The sequence below is a fragment of the Saccoglossus kowalevskii genome, chromosome 6 (assembly GCF_978046115.1).
Source record: "Saccoglossus kowalevskii chromosome 6, keSacKowa6.1, whole genome shotgun sequence".
NCBI lineage: Eukaryota > Metazoa > Hemichordata > Enteropneusta > Harrimaniidae > Saccoglossus > Saccoglossus kowalevskii.
The window spans coordinates 19,842,669-19,866,757 of record NC_140646.1 but is presented as its reverse complement, the minus strand read 5'-3'; the positions used below and the strand labels follow the sequence as shown (position 1 = coordinate 19,866,757).

General features: G+C 39.9%; 1 protein-coding gene across 1 annotated transcript; it reads left to right on the top strand.

Moving 5' to 3' along the window:
* Positions 1 to 1,404: 1,404 nt before the first annotated feature.
* LOC100375072 (cytochrome b5-like) lies at positions 1,405 to 17,990 on the top strand. Its single transcript, XM_002734670.4, has 6 exons — positions 1,405 to 1,640; positions 3,137 to 3,173; positions 4,532 to 4,623; positions 13,829 to 13,858; positions 14,398 to 14,438; positions 17,476 to 17,990. The coding sequence occupies exons 1-6, from the start codon at positions 1,527 to 1,529 to the stop codon at positions 17,561 to 17,563; spliced, it is 402 nt and encodes a 133-aa protein (XP_002734716.1). The 5' UTR covers positions 1,405 to 1,526; the 3' UTR covers positions 17,564 to 17,990.
* Positions 17,991 to 24,089: the final 6,099 nt, after the last annotated feature.

The following is a 24,089-nucleotide window of genomic DNA, read 5'->3' as shown; positions in this document are numbered from 1 at the left end:
TGTGGTCAAACATGTTAAATTTAACCAATGCTCTGTTTCCCTGTGTGCGGATTGGACTGTGACGTATGCATCACAACAGCATATTGTCGAGGCCATGTCATTGGAGGGTCATGATAGAAATTGTCAATTTTATAAATGTCAAAATTTTATTTTATTTTTCATTATGCCAGGCTAAGTTCTTATAAATCTCTAAACAGGTGACTATCGAAACGAACAAAAACCGATGTATGAGTCACAGTATAACCCGCACACAGCAGTAGATTACAAGATAATACACGACACATTTTAAAATAATTTTTGTGCAACACATTTACGCAAATATGACGTTGTCATAGAAATATATCTGGAACGACGTGTAAAGATCGAAGACTGTGCTATATTCTTTTTTGCGATAACATCATCAGAAAATAAGTTTCAACTTGTTTGCGACCTTCAATTGCTATGTTCGCATGGCAGTATTCTATCGGAGCCGAACTACGGTTCCTCCCACCGATTGACAGGGGATTATTTCCAATGCGTTTACATGATCGGAGCTATCAATCTATCGCAGTATTTCTTTACTCTGCCAAATAGATTAGGGCGCGTATCTCTTCATCAAGTCGGCAATTGCGTGAAATTGCGAATGATGTTGTCTCCGCCATAATTGAAATGAGGGGTTACTTGAAGGAAACAATTGAGGACCGTGACGAAATTTGGGCTCCGGTAGTTGGGCCTGATGCGTATACACTGTTAAACAGATATTTTTCTTTCTATCAATGTTGGTACATGTATCTATCTATAAATAGATTTGAATTGGCAATCAGATATGTCAGCTTTGCTGGATTGATGTTATTTGTGAAAGTTATAAATATTGTTGTCACCTAAAATGCTAGAAACGTATTCCTAGAGTCATTTTAATCCGATTTCACTCTTTTATAGAATGTACCTATAATGATAGGAAGTAATAGCAATTTTGTGTAAACTATATTTATTGAACCAATTTATCACCTAGAAAGTAAACCCAATAATATAACAATTCTTGAAAAATGGTTAAATAAATAATAAAAAAACATAAATCACTTATGAATGGCACAAACATATTTCAGGTATGAAATCCTAAGTAATATTACATTTGCTGGGGCGAGTATTACACAATTTAACATAACTAACACAAAACGTGATATTAAAAATTACCATAACATTAATTCGCCCACGAAAGGTGAGAGTTCTAGTAATATGTTTTTTTTCTTTACGACGTAAAAAATATATTTGAATTTGTCAGCAGCCTAGGAATTGCTATTTCTATAGATCATAAATTGATGATTTTCTGAACTTTGAAATATTGGACATTATATGTATGAATGTGAATAATCAGTTAATAGTAGTGATACAGCAAACAATCCAACCACTTTTTGCGCATGCTCAGTGTCCGGGCGAGTCGTGGGTGAAGGTCAAGCGGGTTCTGTAACTGGCAACTGAATTGTAGTATTTGATTTTCATTTTTTTGCGACAGAAAAATCATCTTTTTCATCACAACAAATATCGCTATGGCTGAACTACGACAGATACCACTTACCGAAGTAGAAAAGAACAACTGCAACACCGGTTCCTGGATAATAATCCATAACAAAGTGTACGATGTCACAAAATTTTTAGAAGAGGTGGGTTGAAGTTATATTCACGAAATCCAGCATTGTAAAAATGTTGTCATGGAATCGGTGTTTTCATGAACATGCGATACATAATTTCGTTGTATTTTTGCAAGAACACGTCATTTGTTGTCATCGAATACGTGACAATTACCACGTCCGGAAAACTCTGCGCCGTATTTCACCACATCCACGCTTACTAGAAGAAGCAATTAGCTTAAAGTTCAAAGGTCAACTTGTGCCCTATCTGTAGCATGATTTGCCATTTTCTCTAGCACGATTTTCACGTCTGCCATCACCGGTGTGTGTGTGGGGGGGGCTGTAGTAACTATTAATATCCCCTGTTAAACATGTCCCACATTATTTATTATATCAGAAACTGTATTTGCTCTATTAAAATGTCATTTTCAATAGAAGTGCACATAATCCAAAAATTACATTAATTATTATCGTATCTTTATGACCCCTTAAAAAATGTAATTTTTTATTGATTTATGAATAATTAATAGATTAGAATCAAATGCTGAATAAAAATATTTTAGGCTACAGTAATATGCTTATTTTGACCGTAGCTGATTGTCTGTTATTTATGGCATATGTGTTAGTAATAGAGTATATATGGTACTGTTTGCATCTCAGTAAGTGTTTCAGACTGTAATGATTTACATTTTTTCAAGTAAATACTGTAAAATACTTTATTTTTGCTTGGAATTATTTTGTGCTATTTTCGCTGAAGGAATGATTCAGTGATAATAAAATCAAGCGAATATTCGTTTTTTCCTATATTTTACATTTAACTTGTCAAAAATCAGTGAAAATAAAATCCTTACAAAACACTCAAAAAATCTTTTCAGCGAAAATAATTCCAGCTAAAATAAAGTATTTCACAGTAGTCAAAGTCACAAGTTCAATATGAAATCACAGTCCCTCTATTTTTTTCGCAAAGTATGTCGGGTAAATCATTAATGATAATGATATGCAGATCAACTTGAAGATGACCCCTGACAAGTTGCGTCAACTGTGGATTACGTATAGGTGTCAATGGTTTATTTACCCGCTACGCGGAATAGGACAAATAGGACAGCGGCCATTTAGAGACCGGTGATGGAGGGACTGTGATGAAATCTACTATAAAAGCAGGCCAATAAGTTTTCCCTAACACTTAGGGCGGCACTGCCATCTGAAATGCACATGTGCTTAGAAACGACTCGCGCAATGACAAATTTTACATTTTCTAGAGATCAGATAAAAGCCAGTTGCGTAATCTAGTAAATTTAAACAAATTGTGTGTTGTTCTTGGTCATTGTGAAAGTTTTTTTTACGTTATGATAAAATACTATAGTTGCAATGTTTATGTTACGATTTACAGATTTGCCAATGAAATAATATTTCACTTGTTCACATTAATTTAATTTAGCATATTTCACAACATATTAAAAGATAGTGAAATTAAAACTCCGTGAATGAATATTGAATTTATGTTGGATAATTTTTTTTTTCATTATTAGCATCCAGGTGGTGAAGAAGTGCTTCTTGAACAGTCAGGTAATGATTTCTATGTTGTAAATCATAATAGTGTCTAGTCTAAAATTCAATATAACTGTATTAAATAATCATTGATAATAACGCGCATACGTGTTAAATAGGTCTGTTATATTTATCTGGTGAGAGTTTTAATTTTAAGACCTGTCTGGTACATGTCCCAGATTGATTTGTGCACCTTCGAATAAATTCATTTATTGAACGATAACCATTGGTGGTGTACTTGTAGGCATATCAAATCTGTCTCTGCCATAGGTGACCTTTTACAGCGTGGGATTGCAAGTTTTTTTTCAAATACATAATATTTATTGTTCAGTATTTTATCAACACAAAAAATTAATATAAAAACATAACATGGAGTGAAAATTCTCAGCCGATGTGACAACTAACCATGGAAACATTTTTGAGTGACAAAAAAATGTTGTCAAGTACAATGACCTGAAGGTATTTTACCGGAGCATTCTGTTGAATGTTCAGTGCAAAAAAATGTAATAAAAAAGCAGAATAGATGTTGCACTGGCGATACTCAAGCATTCATTTACACAATATTTTAACATTTGAAAAATTTAAAATTCACCTGTGGCAGAAACTGATTAGAGGCACTTTTAGTGAATGCTTGGAGAATGACTAAAGATATCAGATATACTAATGTGAACTTTTGGACTTGAGTTCTTATCACTTATTGTAATGTTGTGTTTATTTGTTCCCCTGATCGGCAGATTTCGCAAATGGTATTCTCAGACTTTGAGTCATGATTTTAAAACTGTATCTTGTAGCTTCCGTAAATTTGACGTTTTGCTATTGCTAATGTGCAAATATTCTAGGAATCAGAAGTTAACATGTCTATTTGAAAGTTACAATGTATCTTTCTATCACTGGTTTATTAAATATAGATGACTATCGTGAAAGTATATTTTAGAGTTTTGTATGGTTCTTTTAGTAACTGATGAACAAATTCTGCATGATTTAATGTCAGAAAAATTATTTTCTCCTGCTTGGTATTGTGGAATATCTACGTCTACCCTCACATTAAAAATAATGATCTCATCTGGCTTAATATCTTGTCCGTAGTTTATTTTATTATAGTTGCATCCAATTTGCTATTGACTCCTACTCATCTAATTTCAATTGAACCATGCATTGGTTAATTGATAGAATGATCAACTTGTTTGCATGTGCACACACCGCCGCACAGTCATTGTGGTACATATGCTGTCAGACATAGCTATGTTAAATTGTAAATGAATGACAGCACAGTGTGACGACCACTTTGAATTATTGAATTTAGAGCATGCAAATGACTATTTTCATTTCATCCAAAATTTGTTTTTTTGATAACCAATTTTTATTTATCCTTGAAGGTGGAGATGGCTCAGAATCGTTTGAAGACGTTGGACACTCAACAGATGCCAGGGACATGATGGAACAGTACCTCATTGGAGAACTTAGGAAAGTGAGTAGTTTCACCCATTTTTTTTTCTAACAAGATAATCTAAAATCTTTTTTTCAATAGAAGTGCACATAATTCAAAAATTATATTAATTATTATTGTATCTTTATCACACCCTTAGAAATGTCATTTTTTTTATTGATTTGTGAATAATTAATAGAAAAGAATCAAATGCTGAATAAAAATATTTTAGGCTACAGTAATATAGACTTATTTTGACCGTAACTGATTGTCTTATCTATGCTAGCATATGTGCTACTAATAGAGAATATATGGTACTGTTTATCTGATATGCTTTATAAGACAAGATGCACTATAGGTCGATTTTTCACCCCTCTAAAATTTCACCACCCGCCAACTTACTTGTGTGTGGGGGGGGGGGGTGTAAATGTTCTTTCGGTACATCTTCCATGATGTAACATAGTATGATAGCATCACTAATTTAGTGTAAGAATTGTTGATATTGTGCATTATAATATGTTCTCATTTTGTGTTTTACTCATAATAATCAACTTATTCTATGGGAATCTTATAATTTATACAAATATATGAATTAAATAAAAAAAAATATGAAGCATTAAATTAATGCATTAAATAACCTGTGATCACATGATGATAACACATCATACTGGTCAAACCTCACAGACAACCAACCAAACAGATCTTATCATATGTGCAGAGATCATCATTAGATCTGACAAATTAACGTGAGATCTATTCATATTTCTACCAACTATCGCTATATATCGCAAGACAAAAAATGGATTACACTGATATGCTGAGAGATATGCATCTCCTGTTTTGAAAATGCCCAGATCTGTTTTACGATGAAATACATAATTTTTGAAGAAGTGTGAAATACACAGAATGTCAGGTGTTTGGTAGATACAATACAATACAACTGAGCGAAGCATGCATAGCATATAGAATTAAGTTGATTAACACCTTAACAAATAGGCGTTGCCATTCTGTTTAGATTGGTTGTCTGAGCGCAAACTAGGGACATCTTGACGCTGAACTTTGGAACTCAAGGTCAGCCTTTGATCCTGAGTCAATTGTTGCATTTTATGGTAGTGTACACAAGTGTTCTCATTAAAACAAAGTACTTTGTGTACTTTTTCATATATTTATGTTTTTGGCGTAATTGTACATCACTTGTTTTAGACATGTTAAATATTATAATAAGAGTGTTGAAGTTTAACATTGTACACAGGTCTGTATACCTAAACTGCCTGAAAATTTGACGCATTGTAAGTACCGGTACTTACATTGTAAGTATACTGTGAATATAGTTGACCATGATACATACTCAAGTTCAGTTTAGGACCCAAGTTCACTTACAAACTTGTTGCAAATGATTGCCAAATGATGCTACAACTGTATTTCAGCCAAGTTTTGTGACCGTATTTGTTTTTACATCGGCGTGTTATGTAAATGTTATGCCAGTGCTGATTCCCCTTTCTAAAGGGTTTGAATATCTGCCATTTTTAAGCCCCTTTATGCCACATCTATTTTCTTCTTGTGCGCCACATGTGAACATGCTAAACACACCAATATTAGCTCTTAAAGCGAGAGGTTCATAACCTGTGGACGCATGGGAATTGAGTCCCAAGCGATGATAACAACACACGCTAAAAATGCAGAGGCTCATAGATAGATGCTTGTTTGTGAACAACGATACGCTATGGCCATCTGATCCCTGCGCAGGTGCCGACTCCCCCGCTTTAATATTTTTTATTATTCCTTGCACAGCATAAAATCATGCATACTGTGTGTGTACATTTGTATAGGTCTATAAACATCTAACAGTAACCTTCTCTTTGCACTTGCACTTGTAAGTTTTCTATTAATAGGATCATCCATAAATAATTTCCTTTCAGGTGTTGAATTGCTAACAAATGTCGGGTGATCCATAATAAAACATTAATTTTTTTAATAGTCATTGACAAATTATTTTCACCCTTCCAAACTGGGTTTGTAGTAGGCAAAATTAAAATGGAATGTACAATGCATAACAAATATGCCAGTTTGGTTTCTACGTGTGTGGGCGGTAATGGGATTTACCATAGCATGCTTGGTTCGCCTACATGACAATGGAAGTTATTTTTAGTGCGAGTTCTCTACAGCTAAATACTGTAAAAGGATTAATTATTCACCGGGTTTTAATTTTGCTTATTTCGCTGACTGGAAAATGCGCTAAATTAAAACCCAGTGAACATGTAAAATTTAGCATAGAACACATCATCTAAATGGTAAAACCGTGAATTTAAAACCCACTGAAATGGTAAATCAGCGAAATTTAAACCCTGCAAAAGTTAGTAATTTTACAGTATGTGCTAATATGTGTAAATGTTTTCTAGTGTCTTTTACTTGAAATGTATGCATTTGTCTTGCTGCCCAAATCATGCACTGCATGGTCATGGTTTGACATATTTAACATTGAAACTATAAAATAAGGATATATATAGTGTACCAGTAGTTTGTAGAAAAAAAAATCAATCTATTCTTGGATGTTGTGCTTAAGTTGTGTTATGGGAGCTAATTCACTACGTTCAATTACCCACCATAGACTCCGGTCAGTCAAAATGACTATTTTGAACTGTAGGCATTAATCAGCGATTCTGCCGGTGACTGAGAGATAGAATCCAGGTCAGGGGAAGCCCCATGACCTCAAGATTCTTTTAACCCTTCCGTCACGAACCCACGTGACCGAGGCCACCTGGCAGCGCCACAGGTAGCCGTCCATCACTCTTAATTTCTCTCTGCCTCGAGTGGAGATGAAATCTAGCGAGCTCTGCTGGATCGCCTGCCTTTTTTCCTGTCCGGATTTATGGCTTGGGTTGTTGCCGCTGCTCGGCATCTGACATTGTTACATGTAGCTGGTAGAATAAGTTTTCCTTGTAAAAAAAATCAAAATCCGGCGCCACTACGTAACCAGTTGGTTTTCATGGCGGCACCTTTTACAACTGTAATTCGTTTCCCTCATGCATGTCGTCTTTTATTTTCAATGTATTTAGCAATATATAGATGTAATGACAGCACCAAGGCTCACTGCCGTTTTCTTTCCGTTCTCCTCGTGTTTCGAGTCGACCGTGCAGTGGTTATATTCAGAATTTACCAGCATAGAACCCGCATCCGAGATACTTTGTCGTAGCTACGTGGGGGTTTCGGGGTTTTTGCGTAAAAGCGTGTTTTTTCACTGGAGTTCTGAGGCCTGAGATTTTCTTTCAGAGCCACCAAAATCGCTGAGACTGACTGCGTCACAGCAAGGTCGCGCGTCCAGTAAACAGATCGGTTAAAGTGAGTTGCGTGTTTGGCATGAGTGGAAAGTCCTCACGCTCGGCTACCGGTACTTCATGTACCGGGACGTCGAGTAAGAGGCCCGACGACGGAGGTACCGATATTTTTTCGATCTTCCCCGCTGATCGGAGGGCATCCTCACAGTTTGTTTTTTCAGGCGGTGTTTTACCCGATTTTACCGGCTGCAGCGAGGCTGTGTTCCTGGAGGCTTTCCTCCTATGGGACCCATTGCGGGTCTCTTTGTCGACCCTTCCTTGCACAGCGCCAGGTTTGCCTCCGAGTTGAGGGCTTTGGTCGAAGGACTGTCAGGGCAATTGCGTCCCTGGCAGGCCGGGTAGATCAGACGCAGTCGGAGCGAGCTGTCTTCACTGTGTCCCCTCGGTGGGCAAGCAGGAAGAGACACGAAAGCATGTTTGCATTCAAACACGTCTCTTCCGGGGAACCCCCGTTCCCAGGCACGGCTCTCCCACTATTTTGGGGGGTGGCCGAGGCTCAGGCTAATTGCACCGGTCCTCTGGATCCTCGGGCACTGAATGCCAACGGGGTGCTGGCAGCCAAGTCTCCGATCTCGGGGCAGGGCTTTCAGGGCAGGGCACACGTTGACCTCCCCTACTTTCAGCCAGCTAGGGTTCGTCACGCGGTAACGGTACAACGGTAATGAATTTTTCCTTGTGTCGGCCCCCGCTGTGGGTTTTGACTCCTTTCTCCGACCCACGGGCGTCCCCAGAGGGAACCGACCCTGTCATGAGACGCACAGTCGAACACGCTCCCTCTCACATATTTAAAGTGAAAGGAGATGCAGTTTGCTCGTGTCGGATACAGCCGGTACTCCGGGTGGTCCCTCAGAGTCTTCCATCTATATGACTCGGTGAGCCACGCTTTTGGGGTGAGGCGGAGTATCATCGATCCCAGTGATACGATGTATATTCCCCCACCCTTGATCCTAGAGCGACCACCTAAGGTTGCTTCAATGCTTATGGGATCACAGGCGTCGGGATCCAAAGCAACCCCGTTGGCAAGTCTCTCCCTGTCCGCGTGAGTGCGGAGTGGGGCGCAGAACACGCAAACGGTGTTGATGGGCGGCATTGGTCAGCCGCGGAGGATGTAATGCTTAAGGCTCCTGGGTGGGGATAACATTAGGCAACACTTCCCACTACCACGAATTTGGCAAACCGGGCAAAGGGGGATAGCCGCGTTCCATAGGTGTCTTTGCCAATTGAAGATGACCCATCCAGCCCTGAGGGCAGAGTTGCTTGAGCACATTATTATGCGTGACCAGCACTCTGGAGACCTTGGAGGCAGAACGCACCAGCCTCCTAGACCAGGCGTCATTTTTACTGGTGGGTCACCGCACATGTAGCATGCGACACCCCGTAGTGTCGCCTGGCTCTCTTGGCCAGGGCCACTACCGTGCTACGGAACGCGGCCTTAGACGCACATGTTTTTGCCGACAAGCTGAGCCGGGGTACGTCCCCCACCTCAGTGACGTAGACTGGACATCCTCCACCCTCTTTGTTCACGGAATGGTGGGTACAGTCTCAAAGCTTCGGAGTGCAATGAACCAGAGGGTTCAGATCGAATCCGCTAGCCAGTTGGTCCTGCCATGGGCAAACTGAGGGCACCCCAAGCACAGAAAACACAACGCCCTAGGGCGTCGTCCGCTAGCCAGAGTCTGCCAGGAGGCAAGCACTTATACCCTTCCATGTGAGGGCAGGGTAGTGGCGCGCACTCAGGGAGGTAAGAGCCAGGTGGTGGCTCCTCACCCTCCCTGGGCGGGCGTCTACCTGGCAGCAGGGGAGGCATGTTTGACACTCGCCTCTGCAACCGGGGGGGACAGGGACGTGTTCAGTGAATGGCCAGGTCACAACTTAGTGACTACTTCAGGCCTTGGGGAACTCGCCTCATGGGGGAAGGGAGCCCCCCCCCCCAAACTGCCGAACACATGGCCAAGTATCCCTGTCGTACACATATTGCGCCGGTGTAGTCCGGTTTGGAGACGGTGGATGACCGATCCCTGGACCTTTCCAGGTGGTGACATCCGTTTACGTGATACCGCTGAAATCACCATTTCCCCCCTTCAGTGTATCCCCTGTTGGGCACTGCCAGGGGACTCCCGCAAGGTGGAAGCAATCAGACAGGAAGTAGCAGTTTGCTGGGGAAAGACACCATACACAGGGTACATCAGCCGGAACTAAGGCCAGGCTTCTACCCAAATGTGTTCGTAGTACCAAATCTACAAGTGGCAGGCGTCCAGTTTTGGACCTCGGCAGACTGAATCAGTACGTGCTCTTCGATTGGTTCCACATGGAGACACCATTCAGGGTTCTTCTCTCCATCCACCGTTTTGACGGGCTAGCCCCGCTGGACTTAAGCGGGGCCTACCTGGACGTACCGATGCACTCGGTGAGTTGCCATCTCCTTTGAATCGCCCAGCTGGGCTAAGTATTCGAATTTCGGGTGCCCCCCATTTGGGTTAGGCACAGCGCCCTACATGTTCACCAGAGTGATGAAACAGGTAGTGCTGCTGCTTCACCAGATGTCGGTACACCTCAATCCGTACCCAGACTTCCGGTTACCAACAACCCGGGCAAGGGGTAATAGCCAAACGTGTCAGGCTAACACAGGATTTACTCCACCAGTTGGGCTCATTAGTAAATCGACAAGTCCCATCTCGACCCAACGTACAGTTGGTGTCCCTGGGCATGGAGTTTTGACACAGAGGTAAGCTTGGCTTAGCCATTTCAAGCGTATTGCTTAGCGCTAAGCAGCCTAGCCGAATGCCTAGTCAGCGTTCCCTCGGTGTCCCTCCGTGAACTAATACGGATCATCGAAATGATGACCTCGGTTCGAAGGGTCGTTCCCCAGGCCACACTACGCAGCCGCCCGGTATAACGCTTGTTATAATGCCGAGCTCTCCTATGGGAACTAGATAGGTGGGTTTCGATCTTGGACCAAGTGAAGGAAGCCCTGCCCTGGTGGTCGCCACTGGCCAACCTCGGACAGGGGAGCCCCTTGGGCCCGCTCGCCGCAGGTATGACTCTGGTAACAAATACCTCCCCTAGGGTTGGGGAGCGCATCTATTGGGCCAACAAGCCCAAGGATATGGCCCCCGCATTAGTTTCGGGACTACCATATCAACCGGCTCGAACTGAGAGCAGTGTACTTAGCATTACCACGCTTTCTACCTGTAGTTCGAGACCACAGAGTCCTGCTCCACACAGGCAACGCAGCGGTGGTTTCCTTCAAAAAGGAGGGGGGACGCATTCCCCATCGTTGTCAGTCCTAGCGGAGCAAAATCTTCCTTTGGTGCCTGGAATACAATGTGGAGCTAGCCGCACACCACCTTCCAGGGGTGAGGAACAGTCTGGCTATGCCCTTTCAGGGCGGCTCCGTCTCCAGAACACGGAGTAGCTGATACCCCAGTGGGTAGCCACTAGGCTGTTTCGGCCGTGGGACGGTCCAAGGTTGGACCATTTTGCCGCACCCCGGAACGCAAAGCTCAGGACGTACATAACACTCCTGCTGACTCCAGGAGCCTGGGCCAGGGTCGCTTTGCTAGCCCCGTGGACCCACTTAGTTGTGTACGCCTTTCCTCCCTTCCCGCTAGTTCACCGGGCACCAGAGAAAACTTCGACATGGGCACACCCGCATATTATCATGGGTTGCACCCAATTGGCCAAGCAAGGCCTAGTTTCCGATTCTGTTGGAAATGCTAGTCGAAGCGTCAGCAGTGCTTCCGGACTTACCAGACCTACCGTCCCAACTAGACGGAGCACTACCAATGAGCCCAGCAGGTATCACTTACACGCATAGAGGCTCTCAGTAGACCCGCACATACAAAAGCCTTATCTGAGCGGGCTGCCAATGTCCTGGCCAGGGCGAACAGGGATTCCACCTACGCGGCCTACATTTCTAGGCAGCAAGCATACACTGATTGGTGTAGCGGAAGGGAGATTGATCCATACCATCCCTCTATTGGCCAGGTAGCAGGCTCCTTCGTCCACCTGTTTGACGAAGTGGGTTTGTCCTACGCAGCGAGCGTTGGCTACAGGTCGGTCTTGTCCCCCACCACTCAGAACGTACGGGAACAAGACTAGCCGATTGTCCTATTATTAGGAGACTATTTACTGCTTTCCAGACGCCAAGACCCCATACAAGGAAGCCGCCCAACTGGGACTCATCGGCTGTGTTGTCTGCTCTAAGCAGACCACCCTTTGAGGCTCTCCAATCAGCACCACTCAAATTTTTGATGTGGAAAATAGTCTTCCTACTGGCCCTTGCCTCAGGTAGGCGCCGGTCAGAGCTAGGCGTGCACTGTCTTTCGCGGATGGTTGTGCCACTTTTATGGACGATCAAGTTGTACTAAAGACACAAATCGGGTTTCTCGCCAAGAACCAAATCCCAGGACACGATCCTCAACCGATCGTCATCCCCCGGCTGGCAAATATTGTCAGTCCGGAGGATCAGGAGGAATTGCTTCTCTGCCCGGTCCGAGCGCTGAGTTGCCGCGAGAACCGTACCAGGTTTTCCAGACTGGGAACCAAACACATATTTTTGTGTTACGGCCCTGGCAAACAGGATAAGCCGGCTTCCCCGACTTCCATCTCCAGGTGGATTACTGCGACTGTACTGGAGGTCTATAATACAATATCCTCCTTAACACAGACCTTGCAGAGACACCAAGTACGAGAACATGAGGTCCGTGCGATTGCTAACTCACTAGCACTAGCGTCAAGTGCCCCCCCTCAAACACATTCTGAGGGCAGGCTTCTGGAGAACGCAGAACGTCTTCATCAACTACTACCTAAGAGACACCCAATCTATTGAGCAGGGTCTCTTCAGGTTAGGCCCCGTAGTAGCGGGTCAGGCCTTGTTTGCTGACCTAGCCCGAACGACCACAGGGGCCTCTGCGCATAGGCGATAAGTCAGTCTCGGCATTTTTGCAGGCAAATTGTCTGTTCCACTAGCACTTCCTGGAAGCTCCCAGGTTTCGCTTCGGTCGACCTACGCCCTCATGCGAACTGTTTAGGTCCTACTTCAAGCTTATCACCCCCGAATTCGGCTGGGGTCTAGCTTTCTCGGGCACACCGAACCCTGTCACCACAGCAGCATTGGCTTCTTGCTTCGGGGACAGCACAGGCAAGGTAAGACACCACACTTCTTGGGTCTTAACTTAGGTTTTTGGGTGTGTTTTCATCCCGGACTGGGGAAAAGTCTTTCATCATTCTCCTTTTTTTTCTGTTTGCTTGGAAAAACCCGCCACCTATCGGTGTCTGACTCTGCCTACAGTTCAAAATAGTCATTTTGACTGACCGGAGTCTATGGTGGGTAATTGAACGTAGTGAATTTAGGCGAGGGTTCTCCGAACCCGCCTATTCACATAGTTCATACCCACCATAGACTCCGGGTCCCCCCAACCTCCCCACTCTTTCCGTCGCGTTGGTCTAAGTCCTCGAGGCGGAGAGAAAGGAACCAGAGTGATGGACGGCTACCTGTGGCGCTTCCAGGTGGCCTCGGTCACGTGGGTTCGTGACGTAAGGGGTAAAAGAATCTTGAGGTCATGTTGCTTCCCCTGACCTGGATTCTATCTCTCCGTCACCGGCAGAATCGCTGATTAATGCCTACAGTTCAAAATAGTCATTTTGACTGACCGGAGTCTATGGTGGGTATGAACTATGTGAATAGGCGGGTTCAGAGAACCCTCGCCTAATTTTGATGTATACAACACATGTTAAAATGGTTTACATGTGTTGCATAGCCACCTATACGGCTATATAGGCTATTAGTTTTTGAACTTCTTGGAGCCATTGAAGTCCATTGTCTTGATTTCCAGTGAATATCCCCTTGTATTTTGGCATTGAAAATGAGTGCTGTACCAATTAACTTATTTTTCTCTCTCTACTTTCAGGAGGACATCAGTAAGCTATCTCCAACAACCGTAAGTAACATCAAATTTACACCCAAAATTGACAATTACATATGTTGTCAAATTATTACCAACTGAGGGTTCCTAAATAAATTTAAGGATGCATTACGGCTATCTACTGTAACTGGTAATTTTAAAAGCCTACAAATTCTTGATATTTTGCTGAGCTTCCGTCAAGTGCTTGAAAAGGAGCAAATGATAGAAATGAGTACCTGACCTTGTTTCCATGGAAACGATCAATTTTATAAACCTTACTCTGCTGTTTGAAATACATAACTGGGGTTAATAATTTAAAAACTAGGTTGGGTACCCACAATTTTTGATCACAATAACAAGAAATTACAGAATGTCAAAAAAAATTCCCGTGTCAAAAGTCAGTTAGCCATGTTTATCTTCACTATAGTATAAAATTAGGCATGTGATAGTCATACAACTCATTACTCTTGGGAGGAAATTGTGGAAGAAAGTCTGTTTGTCGTTAACAGCTGACCATTTTGTGTCAAAGGTCGTTCCAAGTATGATTCTAAAAGTATATTTTGATTGAATTACAGGCGAAAGGAAATGGAGAAAATTATTCTTACATGGAAAAAGGGTAATTATAACATACTGGAATATATTTTCCCCAAAAAGACTTTTTGGGTGTTTTGTATTGAATTTATTTTCGTTGATTTTGTAAAATATAAGAAAAAAGGTATATAGCAAAAATAGCAAAAATTAAGTATTTTACAGCAATTTATATATCAACAAAAAAAATTGCTTGTTGAGTCAAAGGGAAGTATATTGGTTATCATTACCTGCGTTTGTTCAGCAAATTCTACTTCTCAGGCTTTGTGGTTTTAGACGACTGTATATGAATATTTGGATTAGTAGCAATGTTTCTTTTACAATCAAATGTACAATAACAGCATTGTAAAATTGTGCTGTAAAATCCAACTTACCGTAAAATCTGTATTAGAAGCCACATCCCTAATAGAAGTCACACCCATTCTTTTTGAACAATTAAGAACGAAAAAATTCACAATTTCCATGTGTGTAGATGTTCTAATAGAAACCGCATCCACTCTGTTGCATTGTATCATTTCAATAGAAACCGTGGCTTCTAATACAGATTTTACAGTACTTACGAGGACCAATATTAGATACTTGGCTTGTTGTTTAAGAGACTAATCTTAAATTTTAAATTAATTTTGATTTATTGAGTAACGTTAACAATATCAGTGTGCTGTATCAAAACAACATAAAATGCGAGGTCAAAGTAACTTTTAATTGCACTATTGGCTGAAAGTGATTTATCTAATAATAGTTTTAAATTCATATAGAATTACGTTTCTAGGGTACAATCACAATCAATGGTGAAATTGGAGTAATAACTAAACGTACCTAAAGCCTAACCTAGATATCTACCGGTTTCAAAGAACTCTAAGAGTCAATGATCTATTTATATTATTGGGTCACAGTTTCATTTACCTCTAGATAAGTAGGCGATGAAAACATTCATTTAATACTTGCATGTAAATGGTACATTTTAACTTCCCATTGAGGTTGCTATTACAAACTTGGGGGTGGAAGTGGTGATTTTGAATGAAAAATCTGGATTGGAAAAAGAATATGCCCCGGTAAGAAAAAATATTTATAATCAAATTCACACCTATTTGATGGAGAAGTGAAATTAGTTTTTTTTATAGCAACATTCTAAAAACAAAAAGCTCAAAACTAATTGAGGAAACAAAACAAAACACTGGTTTCTATCATATCTCTGAGATACTATATTGGTCAACCACATAAGACAAAGTGGGATTATACATTGTGTATCACTCTTGTATTGACTGAAAATTGGACTATTTGCTCATGCATTCGTTAAGTGAAATGAAATAATGTGGCTATTCAAATTTATTCTACTTTACTTTATTCTGTGAATACTCAGATCCTTCTCGTATTGACAAAGAGCATTGACAGTGTTGAACCAACCTGGGAATTAATGTGGTTTGAGCTATGATCCCAGTCTCAAACCAAATAATTGATGCATGTGTTGAAAAGCCATCCGTAGTTGTGATTGGTTCACACAGCGATACATGCATGACTCAAATCATGGTGGAAAAGCTAACCATGCCTAATGCTTGGCATTAAACTGTCATGTTGCACTATGCCAGCTAAGTTGATGATTGTTTTGCTTTGCGTGTCTGGAGATCTTTAACCCTTATCCTGTCAGTATCACTGACTTTGTCATTGACTTGACCAGATAAGGGTTAAGCGACTGAAACAAGTTGGGTCAACCCAACCTCGATAAGAGACATCAAACTAATCCAAAGGAACTCAGAAACATATATATCTAGAAGATGCAATTACCTTTCAATTAATTACATCCGTTTGTATAATTTACTTGTATGTGAATTGCAAACTTATTCAAACAAATTAAAGTGATGCAATCTCACATGTCAGAACACAGATGCTGTCCTAGTCGCTGGTGTGTCTCGTGCATTGCATAGTGCTAGTAAATGCATGCATTAGCAGAACAGCACCCCTCATAAAAATGGTTTGATCTAACTTGTTTTAATTACGTAATGATCTTGAAAAGCTCATTGCAATTCTGTCAACGAGTTAGTCGGTAAATGCTTACTACTTACTTTGTATGAAATACTCTAATTTCTCTGTCAATAGCGCAATGCATTTATGTAAATTACAGAGGTATTTTTTTGGTGAAAATAAGATTTCCATGACTTGGTAACAAATGTGATTTTTCAGTTATATGTGCATGGGTTCTATTGGAGATATGCTTCTCATAAGAAAAAACACATGTGTTGTACCCAATTTATAGGTTTCTGAAGTTTTAATAAAATTTGGTACTGTAAAATGACTAATTTTCACTGGGTTTAAATTTCACTGATTTACCATTTCTGGCATATTCAGTGGGTTTTAAATTCACAGTTTTATCATTTATATAATTTGTTCCATGCTAAATTTTACATATTCACTGGGTTTTAATTTAGCGCATTTTCCAGCCAGCGAAATAAGCTAAATTAAAACCCAGTGAATAATTAACCATTTTACAGTACATAGGTTCTCTTGGATAATCTGATTACTTTAAGATTTTTACCCATGTATATTTATAATTGCCTGATATCTTTAAATTTAAATTCAACATGTAACTATAGGAAATATAATTGAATCAAATATGCTCTAGGTTTAAGGCACAAACAAATGTATTCTTTTTAGTTTTCTGTTAGTATTATAAACTCAATACTGTGGGTCAGATTGCTTCACATTATGCATCTTAAAGGGGCAGACCTATATGACTAGACTAGGGTAATCTTAAATTTGTAATTAATTTTACGACACACAGAGGTTCTTTCTAAGGTTTCTTTGATTTTAACATTATTGGGATTCAATATTATACAATGTCATCAAACGTTTTTTGGAGATATGAAGACATAATTTCACCATAAATACAGTGTAAAAATGTAAATTATGACAATTGTCCATGACATTTTGAATTGTGTGTTGACCTCCAATATTCATTTTCATTATCCTAATGACTTTAACCTGTAATAATGAAAACATGACAATGATGTCATATGGTAATCCTTAATTTAGCCTGTTAACATGTTTAACATGTTTGTTTTTCTTCTCAGTTCTTGGTCAAGTTGGTTGGTGCCTGCTATCATCTCGCTGGGTGTGGCTTTTGTATATAGATATTACACTTCGTCCACCAAGAATTAATGGGCTTGAATCATCTCATCAGATAACAACCGCAAAGTAGATAAATCATCAAGGGTTGTACAAAATGTAGAAATTATCCTATCAATAACATGAATTTGTATTGTATTTTAACTCGTTATATATTATCGTATTGCTAATTTGTTAATTGCACATGCCGGAGGGTGGTGGTCATCATACAGCAGGTGTTCGAATTCTGTGTACACAAACAACAGATTTTTTATACGCATTGTATGTGTAGCCATTGGGACCCATATTGAACGCGACGCGGCAAGATGACCACCACACCTTAACATCTCCTCCTTAATACAAACATTCCTAAATATATACCGATATATTTGATATGAAATGTTGGTGCCTGCAATCGGTTTCCATACTGTCAGGTTGTTTAAAAAATAAACAATATACCGATACTGTGCCTAAGAAAGAATTTAAAGTGTGGTGGACACTGCACCACTTTCCTTCAACAGTTTATGCCTGACGTAAGTGAAGCGAGTGCAGGGGGAGGGGGGTAGTTTATGCTCGTCTTAAAGCTAATATTCTGAGTCCATGTATTTTTATAAGTACTGACTGGTCAGCAGTGTGTAGAAAGCAATATTGAAACTAATTTATCAACTTTATGATGGAGAGAAACTCAAATTTTATTACCAAACACTTCAGTGTGGTATTAAGAATTTGTTTTCAGGGTTGGGTGATACGAAGGTGGGAAATGGATGCACATATGAGGATAATCCCTGGAATTGCAATAGAGAGGGTTCTGGCCAAAATACAATATATAGTGTTTTCATGTTTCGTCTGATATTTCTGTGGTATTCTGCTGCTGTAACTAATTCAAGATTTGTTCTAAAATTCAGTGTATTGTGTGCACTCAAGGATTATTCGTTTTTTGCTGAAAACACCCCTATTTTTTAATGGCAGATTCGAGCTAGGTTCACTCCCACTGGGAAATGTGCATTGTTGCTTGAATGAGAGCTAATTAAACACATTTTCCAGACCGGCGAAATAGTATGTAACAGCCAATTGTAACAGCCTATCACATGATTTTACTGAGAATGTCAACATGGAAAGAGGCTATTCCATTTTACGCAGGAATAATTGGGAGTAGAATATGTGAGGGATTGTATTTGTATAATCAGAGATGTGTATACTGAAAAGTAGTATCTATCCTTTTTTGCATCGCTGAGCATTTCTGTTTTAGTATATTGGTTTGAAAATGTTGAACTTGCATGATTTGTAATGTGTTTTTTACTGAAACTCCCCTATTGATCGAATCCCGGGTTTGAACGAGAACGGCACACCTCGTGATTCGTTTGCATACAATGCTGAAGGCAAACATGCCGTGCTACTGCGATACTCCACTGACGGGATGACTTACTAGTACTGGTACTGCGTGCTACAACTTCGCTTGCGATGTTGCTTGTTAATCATGGATTAAATGAATCTTGATTACCAGTTAAAATGTTGCTCATTTGGCGTTGGTAATCTTTATTTGGAACTGGGTAACGCCGCAACGTTGCCAGCAGAAGCCTCCTGGTACTTCGTACTAGGATAAAACTCAGTCAACATGCATCAAGTTCTCTCAATCGTAGTTTTCCATGTGATGTACAGCTAATATGCCAAAAATGTTGCTGAACGATTTGAACTGGATAAAAATAGCAGATGAAAATTTGTTTACAAAATAAAAATACTTCGGTTGCCAATGAAAACAAGCCGGTAAAAAACAAGCAATATGTTTTCGGCTGTTACCATGGTAGGACATGAACGTCGTGAAGCTAACGTCGGTTTATAAGTAAAACCGGGCACCTTATACGAGGTTCGCAAAATAACATTCAGTCTTTAAAAGTCGCTTTATTTTATTGCTAGGACGTATTCAGCCGTTAAATGTATTATTTCCAACCGTTTTGCGATAGTATTTTCTAGATTGGAGGCAGCATTTACAGTTTATTTAAAGTTCAAAGTTGCGTTGGGATTCCGTTGGCAGTGGTAACAATGTCGGCGCCGGTGAGTTAAAAAGCCATTCCTGCTGAACAGTTACTCTAACTTTGGGGTCAACTTTCTCATTAATGAAAACAGATATCAAAAATTCAAATAGTAACTGTGTGCCCCCACACTCAAGCAGAGTACAATGAGCTATGTCTGAGGTGTTGTATCACAGAGAGTTGGGCAAACTTATGTATTTTAATAAATTATTGAATAATAAAATGTTATATAACTTTTCTTTTACCCCCCCCCTTCCTGGTATCTATTTCAAGTAATCACTGATATCTGTTTATACCACTCTTTCCTTCATCACAATCTTTGTTACTCGCTAATGTTATATGCAGATTTTAATGCGCGATGTGGACACACCCTATTATAGGATATAACACAGTCCCTCTAGTGGATATAGAGATATTTTACTATAATAGGGTGTCTACATCTCACATTATTATGCAAGTGCAAATGAGGTCTGAGCGCAAATAAAGTAGTCCCTTCAGGAGTACCGTTTTTCGAAATATAGCCGAAATAAACAATATTTAGAAGTACGATATTTTCCCTTGGGGTACATAAATATACTTGCCGAGTGAAATTAAATTTGAACAGTAATGGTAATTTTAGGCAGTCACTTATTTTGATTAAAACTAATTTGCATGTCACCCACGCAATAATGTTTTCGGTATTTTCACGGTCGATATGCAAATGAACATGGTATTTTCATTGGTTACCGAACTATTTTTATTTTGTAAACACATTTCCGTCTGCTATTTTTGTCAGGTTCAAATCATTCACCAGCATTTTTGGCATGTTACATGTACATCACATAGAAAACAAGGATTGGGAGAACTTAATGTATGTTGACCACCTGGAAACTGAGTTTTATAAATCTTAAAGGGCTCTCGGAAGATTCACCCGCAGCCTGGACCCGCAGTAAAATCAGCGATTACTACTATGGAGCTGCAACTGTCAACTTCGAGATACCAGGAGGTTTCTGCTGGCGACGTTGCGGCGTTATTCAATTCCAAATAAAGATTACCAACGCCAAATGAGCAACATTTACCGGTAACCAAGACTCAGTCTATCCACGACCAGCAAGCAACATCACAAACGAAGTTGTAATGTGCAGCTCACGAGTCAGCGACGATCGATGTCAACGAAAGTCATTCCATCAGTGAAGTACCGCGGTTGCACGGCATCTGTGGAGGAACTTTTAATTTTAACATAAACCGTGTATCGTAGTAGCCCAGTTTAAGTTCTGGTTCTATCGTGGTCCCAACTAAAGGGCGACAGTCGTTGTGTCGCGTCCTGTTCGATATGGGGCTCATAGCGACGTATACAACACGTGTAAAATACATTGTTTATTTACAAGAAATTTGAACACGCGCTGCGCGACTACCACCGCGCTTAAAAATCCACGAGTTATTTATTCGGACAATGACTCGAATCAGACGTCTGATTATTTTATTTTCACACGTACAATGACACGCGTTCTACACTGACACGCGTTGCTAGGTCGCAGTACTGTCTTGGAACATACTGTAAAATTTTCACTGGGTTTAAATTTCACTGATTTACCATTTCAGGCATATTCAGTGGGTTTTAAATTCATGGTTTTATCATTTAGATAATGTGTTCTATGCTAAATTTTACATATTCACTGGGTTTTAATTTAGCGCATTTTTCATTCAGCGAAATAAGCTAAATTAAAACCCAGTGAATAATTAACCCCTTTACAGTATTAATTGTCAATTGGGTTCCCCGACCTAAATTTCTATCCCGGTTTGTTGCGCGTTCTTTCTTTACCACCAAATAATAAAATATGGGACATATGTAATAATATCAGAACCCCACACCCTCCCCGTGGCTTCGCTCGTGAAAGTACGGCAGCAGGATACACCGCATCACTCGTGAAAATAACTTCCATATGCATTGAAAGCCACGGCGAGGGTATGGGGTTCTGTCATAATACTTCATTATCACTAAAAACATTTTTCCCCTGAAATAAATTTCAGTGAAAATTCCATTTCCCTCATACTCTATTGAGACACAGCACAGTGAAAATTGGATTCACATGTAATACTTGAAAACATGTCAGCAACAATAAATTAAGTGAAATTCTACGTGACTTCATAATAGTTGGAAATGAACACATTACACCCGACCCTACCACTCCATATACAATGTAAACTGCACCCCAAAACATCCTTTCACCCACAGTTACTACCGTGTTTCACCAGTGTATTCTATTTGACGTCAGGAGAAATTGAAATAAACAAATTAATTATAATTTCAGCCTCTAGTTGACCACTGATTAAATAAACTACCTCGTCTTTATGTCAACTTGCAGTTATTCGTTGCCTACATCAGTGACTTCAAAATATATGTTTCAATCCCAGGAATTTCACTTGCTGTTAATTGCATGGGAGTGCCAGTCTTTCATGAATTTCTATTGTCATGTCAAATTCTTGCGATTACTCGGAACATGAAGTTGTAACCACAGACCGTCTAGGTGCTGTAACTAAAACCTGGTGTAAGCACCGGTTGGGCAGTCTTGAACTATGCATGTGAAGCCACCTGAGAGGTCTAATATTCAATCCTATAGATTTCTCATTGTTTGGTAACTATTTGCTGCAAATGCAACAAAAATCAATATAAAAATATGACCCACACAGCATTCTACAGGTTACTTGTTTTAGCTGGAATCAATTTTTGCTGAAGACATTTTGAGTGTTTTGTATGGAATTTATTTTCACTGATTTTTGGCGAGTTGAATGTAAAGTATAGGAAAAAAGGTATATTCGCTGGATTTTATTTTCACTGAATCATTCCTTCAACGAAAATAGCGAAAATTAATTCCAAACGAAATTATTTTACAGCAGTTAGTTTAAATGTCATAGTCTTTGAATCCTCTAATGTATCTTTCTATCACGCTGTGGCAATATGCTTTATGAGAACTTTCACTGTCAGTCTGTTGAAAAGTGGAAGTCTTCTCCACTCCATTTACCGTGTATACAGCTGATGAATTATCTCTGAATGGAAATCAGGTGAAATAAAATTCAACATTTGATATCAAAAGGTTGTGCACATCTTTGTTGACTTGTTTTATAAATTGTGAAAATGTCAGCTGCTTTGTGCAACAAGATCGACAAGAGCAGAACCAACAAATTATTTCATCAGAGTAAACCACACAAATGAATGCAATTTACTTGCATATTACCTCGCCCTACCCCACACACCCCCACACCACCCCATCCTAGCCTATCCTACCTATTTTGGGACCAACCTTGCTGGAGATGCATTTAAATGTTTTTGTCTTTCTTTAGAAGTGGACCTATTGTTTCTTATTCCTATTAAGTCAAAAATTGCGAAGTTGCATTTGTATCGTGAAAGGTAGAATAAGAAGGAGAGAGAGAACGAGACCACAACTTACCATGTACATGAGAAAAGGAACAGCAGTATACTAGTACATGTGCAGTGCGGTTCACATGTCATAAGTCACTGGCAAGGCATGCCACTGGGAACAAAATATTTTATGGGGAAATGCAGTCTTCATTGATGGCGTATTTCTTTAATTCCATTTTGACATGGACACTTTACGTGCAAACCAGAAGATTTAGTTTCCAAATATACATAGGCATTCCCTTCATCATTATAAGTACATGTATTTATAATGAGAATTTATAAGGGACGACGTCAAAAGATCGATGTCGGATAAAAAACTTAATTCCTTTAGTTTTTTTCCAAACCCCCCTACCCCCCACTGAAACTCACGGACTACATTCACCATTAAATACAAATTGATAATCGGACAGTAGTATTGCATAGCAGTTGATTGTCGGGTGGGTGTAACAAGATTTTACAAATGCACCTCAATTGACGCACAGATTTACACTCGAACCAAACCATTTTACTGTTTTTTTTCCCCTTTTCGGTTATTTCTGTCCATGATTGGATAGAAAAAAACGAACTACAAATACTCCAAGATTTTTTTTTACTTCATTAAAAAATAAAATCGTTTTTGTAGGATGGAAACTTTTTGAGGTCAAAACCCCCCACCTCCAAACTAAAGGAAATACGTTTTTTTTTCCGACATCGATCTTTTGACGTCGTCCCTAAGTTGAATCCAACAAGCCCATGTGTGCAATGATGTGATTTGAGAAAGTTCCAGTTTTACTCGATCAGTATTGTAAAATCATGAATGTTTATAAAAATGAAGGTGACATCTTGTGCTGAGAGTACTATAAATATAAATCTCAAGATGCTATTACATTGTTTGAAAAGAAACACTCAATTTTACTAAAGTAAGTTGTAGCAGGTTTGACCATAGAGGGCGGTGTTCACTAAAGACACTACCAGTCGTAATAAACTACTAGTAGCTAAAGGCGCAGTACAACTATACATTTGGCACATAAGTGTACTTGACTCAAGAAAGAAGCATTAAGCGGATTTTCAGAATGTGTAATAGGAGCATTGAGATTATAAAATAAAATAAAATAACACGTACGGTTTTAAAAAAAGACGCTAGTTTTGGGGTTATTGCCAAGGAAGGAAA

Coding starts and splice junctions, on each gene's coding strand:
- LOC100375072 (XM_002734670.4), top strand. CDS start 1,527: ATGGCTGAACTACGACAGATACCACTTACCGAAGTAGAAAAGAACAAC. Junction 1,641..3,136: donor TCACAAAATTTTTAGAAGAG/GTGGGTTGAAGT, acceptor TTTCATTATTAG/CATCCAGGTGGTGAAGAAGT. Junction 4,624..13,828: donor TCATTGGAGAACTTAGGAAA/GTGAGTAGTTTC, acceptor CTCTACTTTCAG/GAGGACATCAGTAAGCTATC.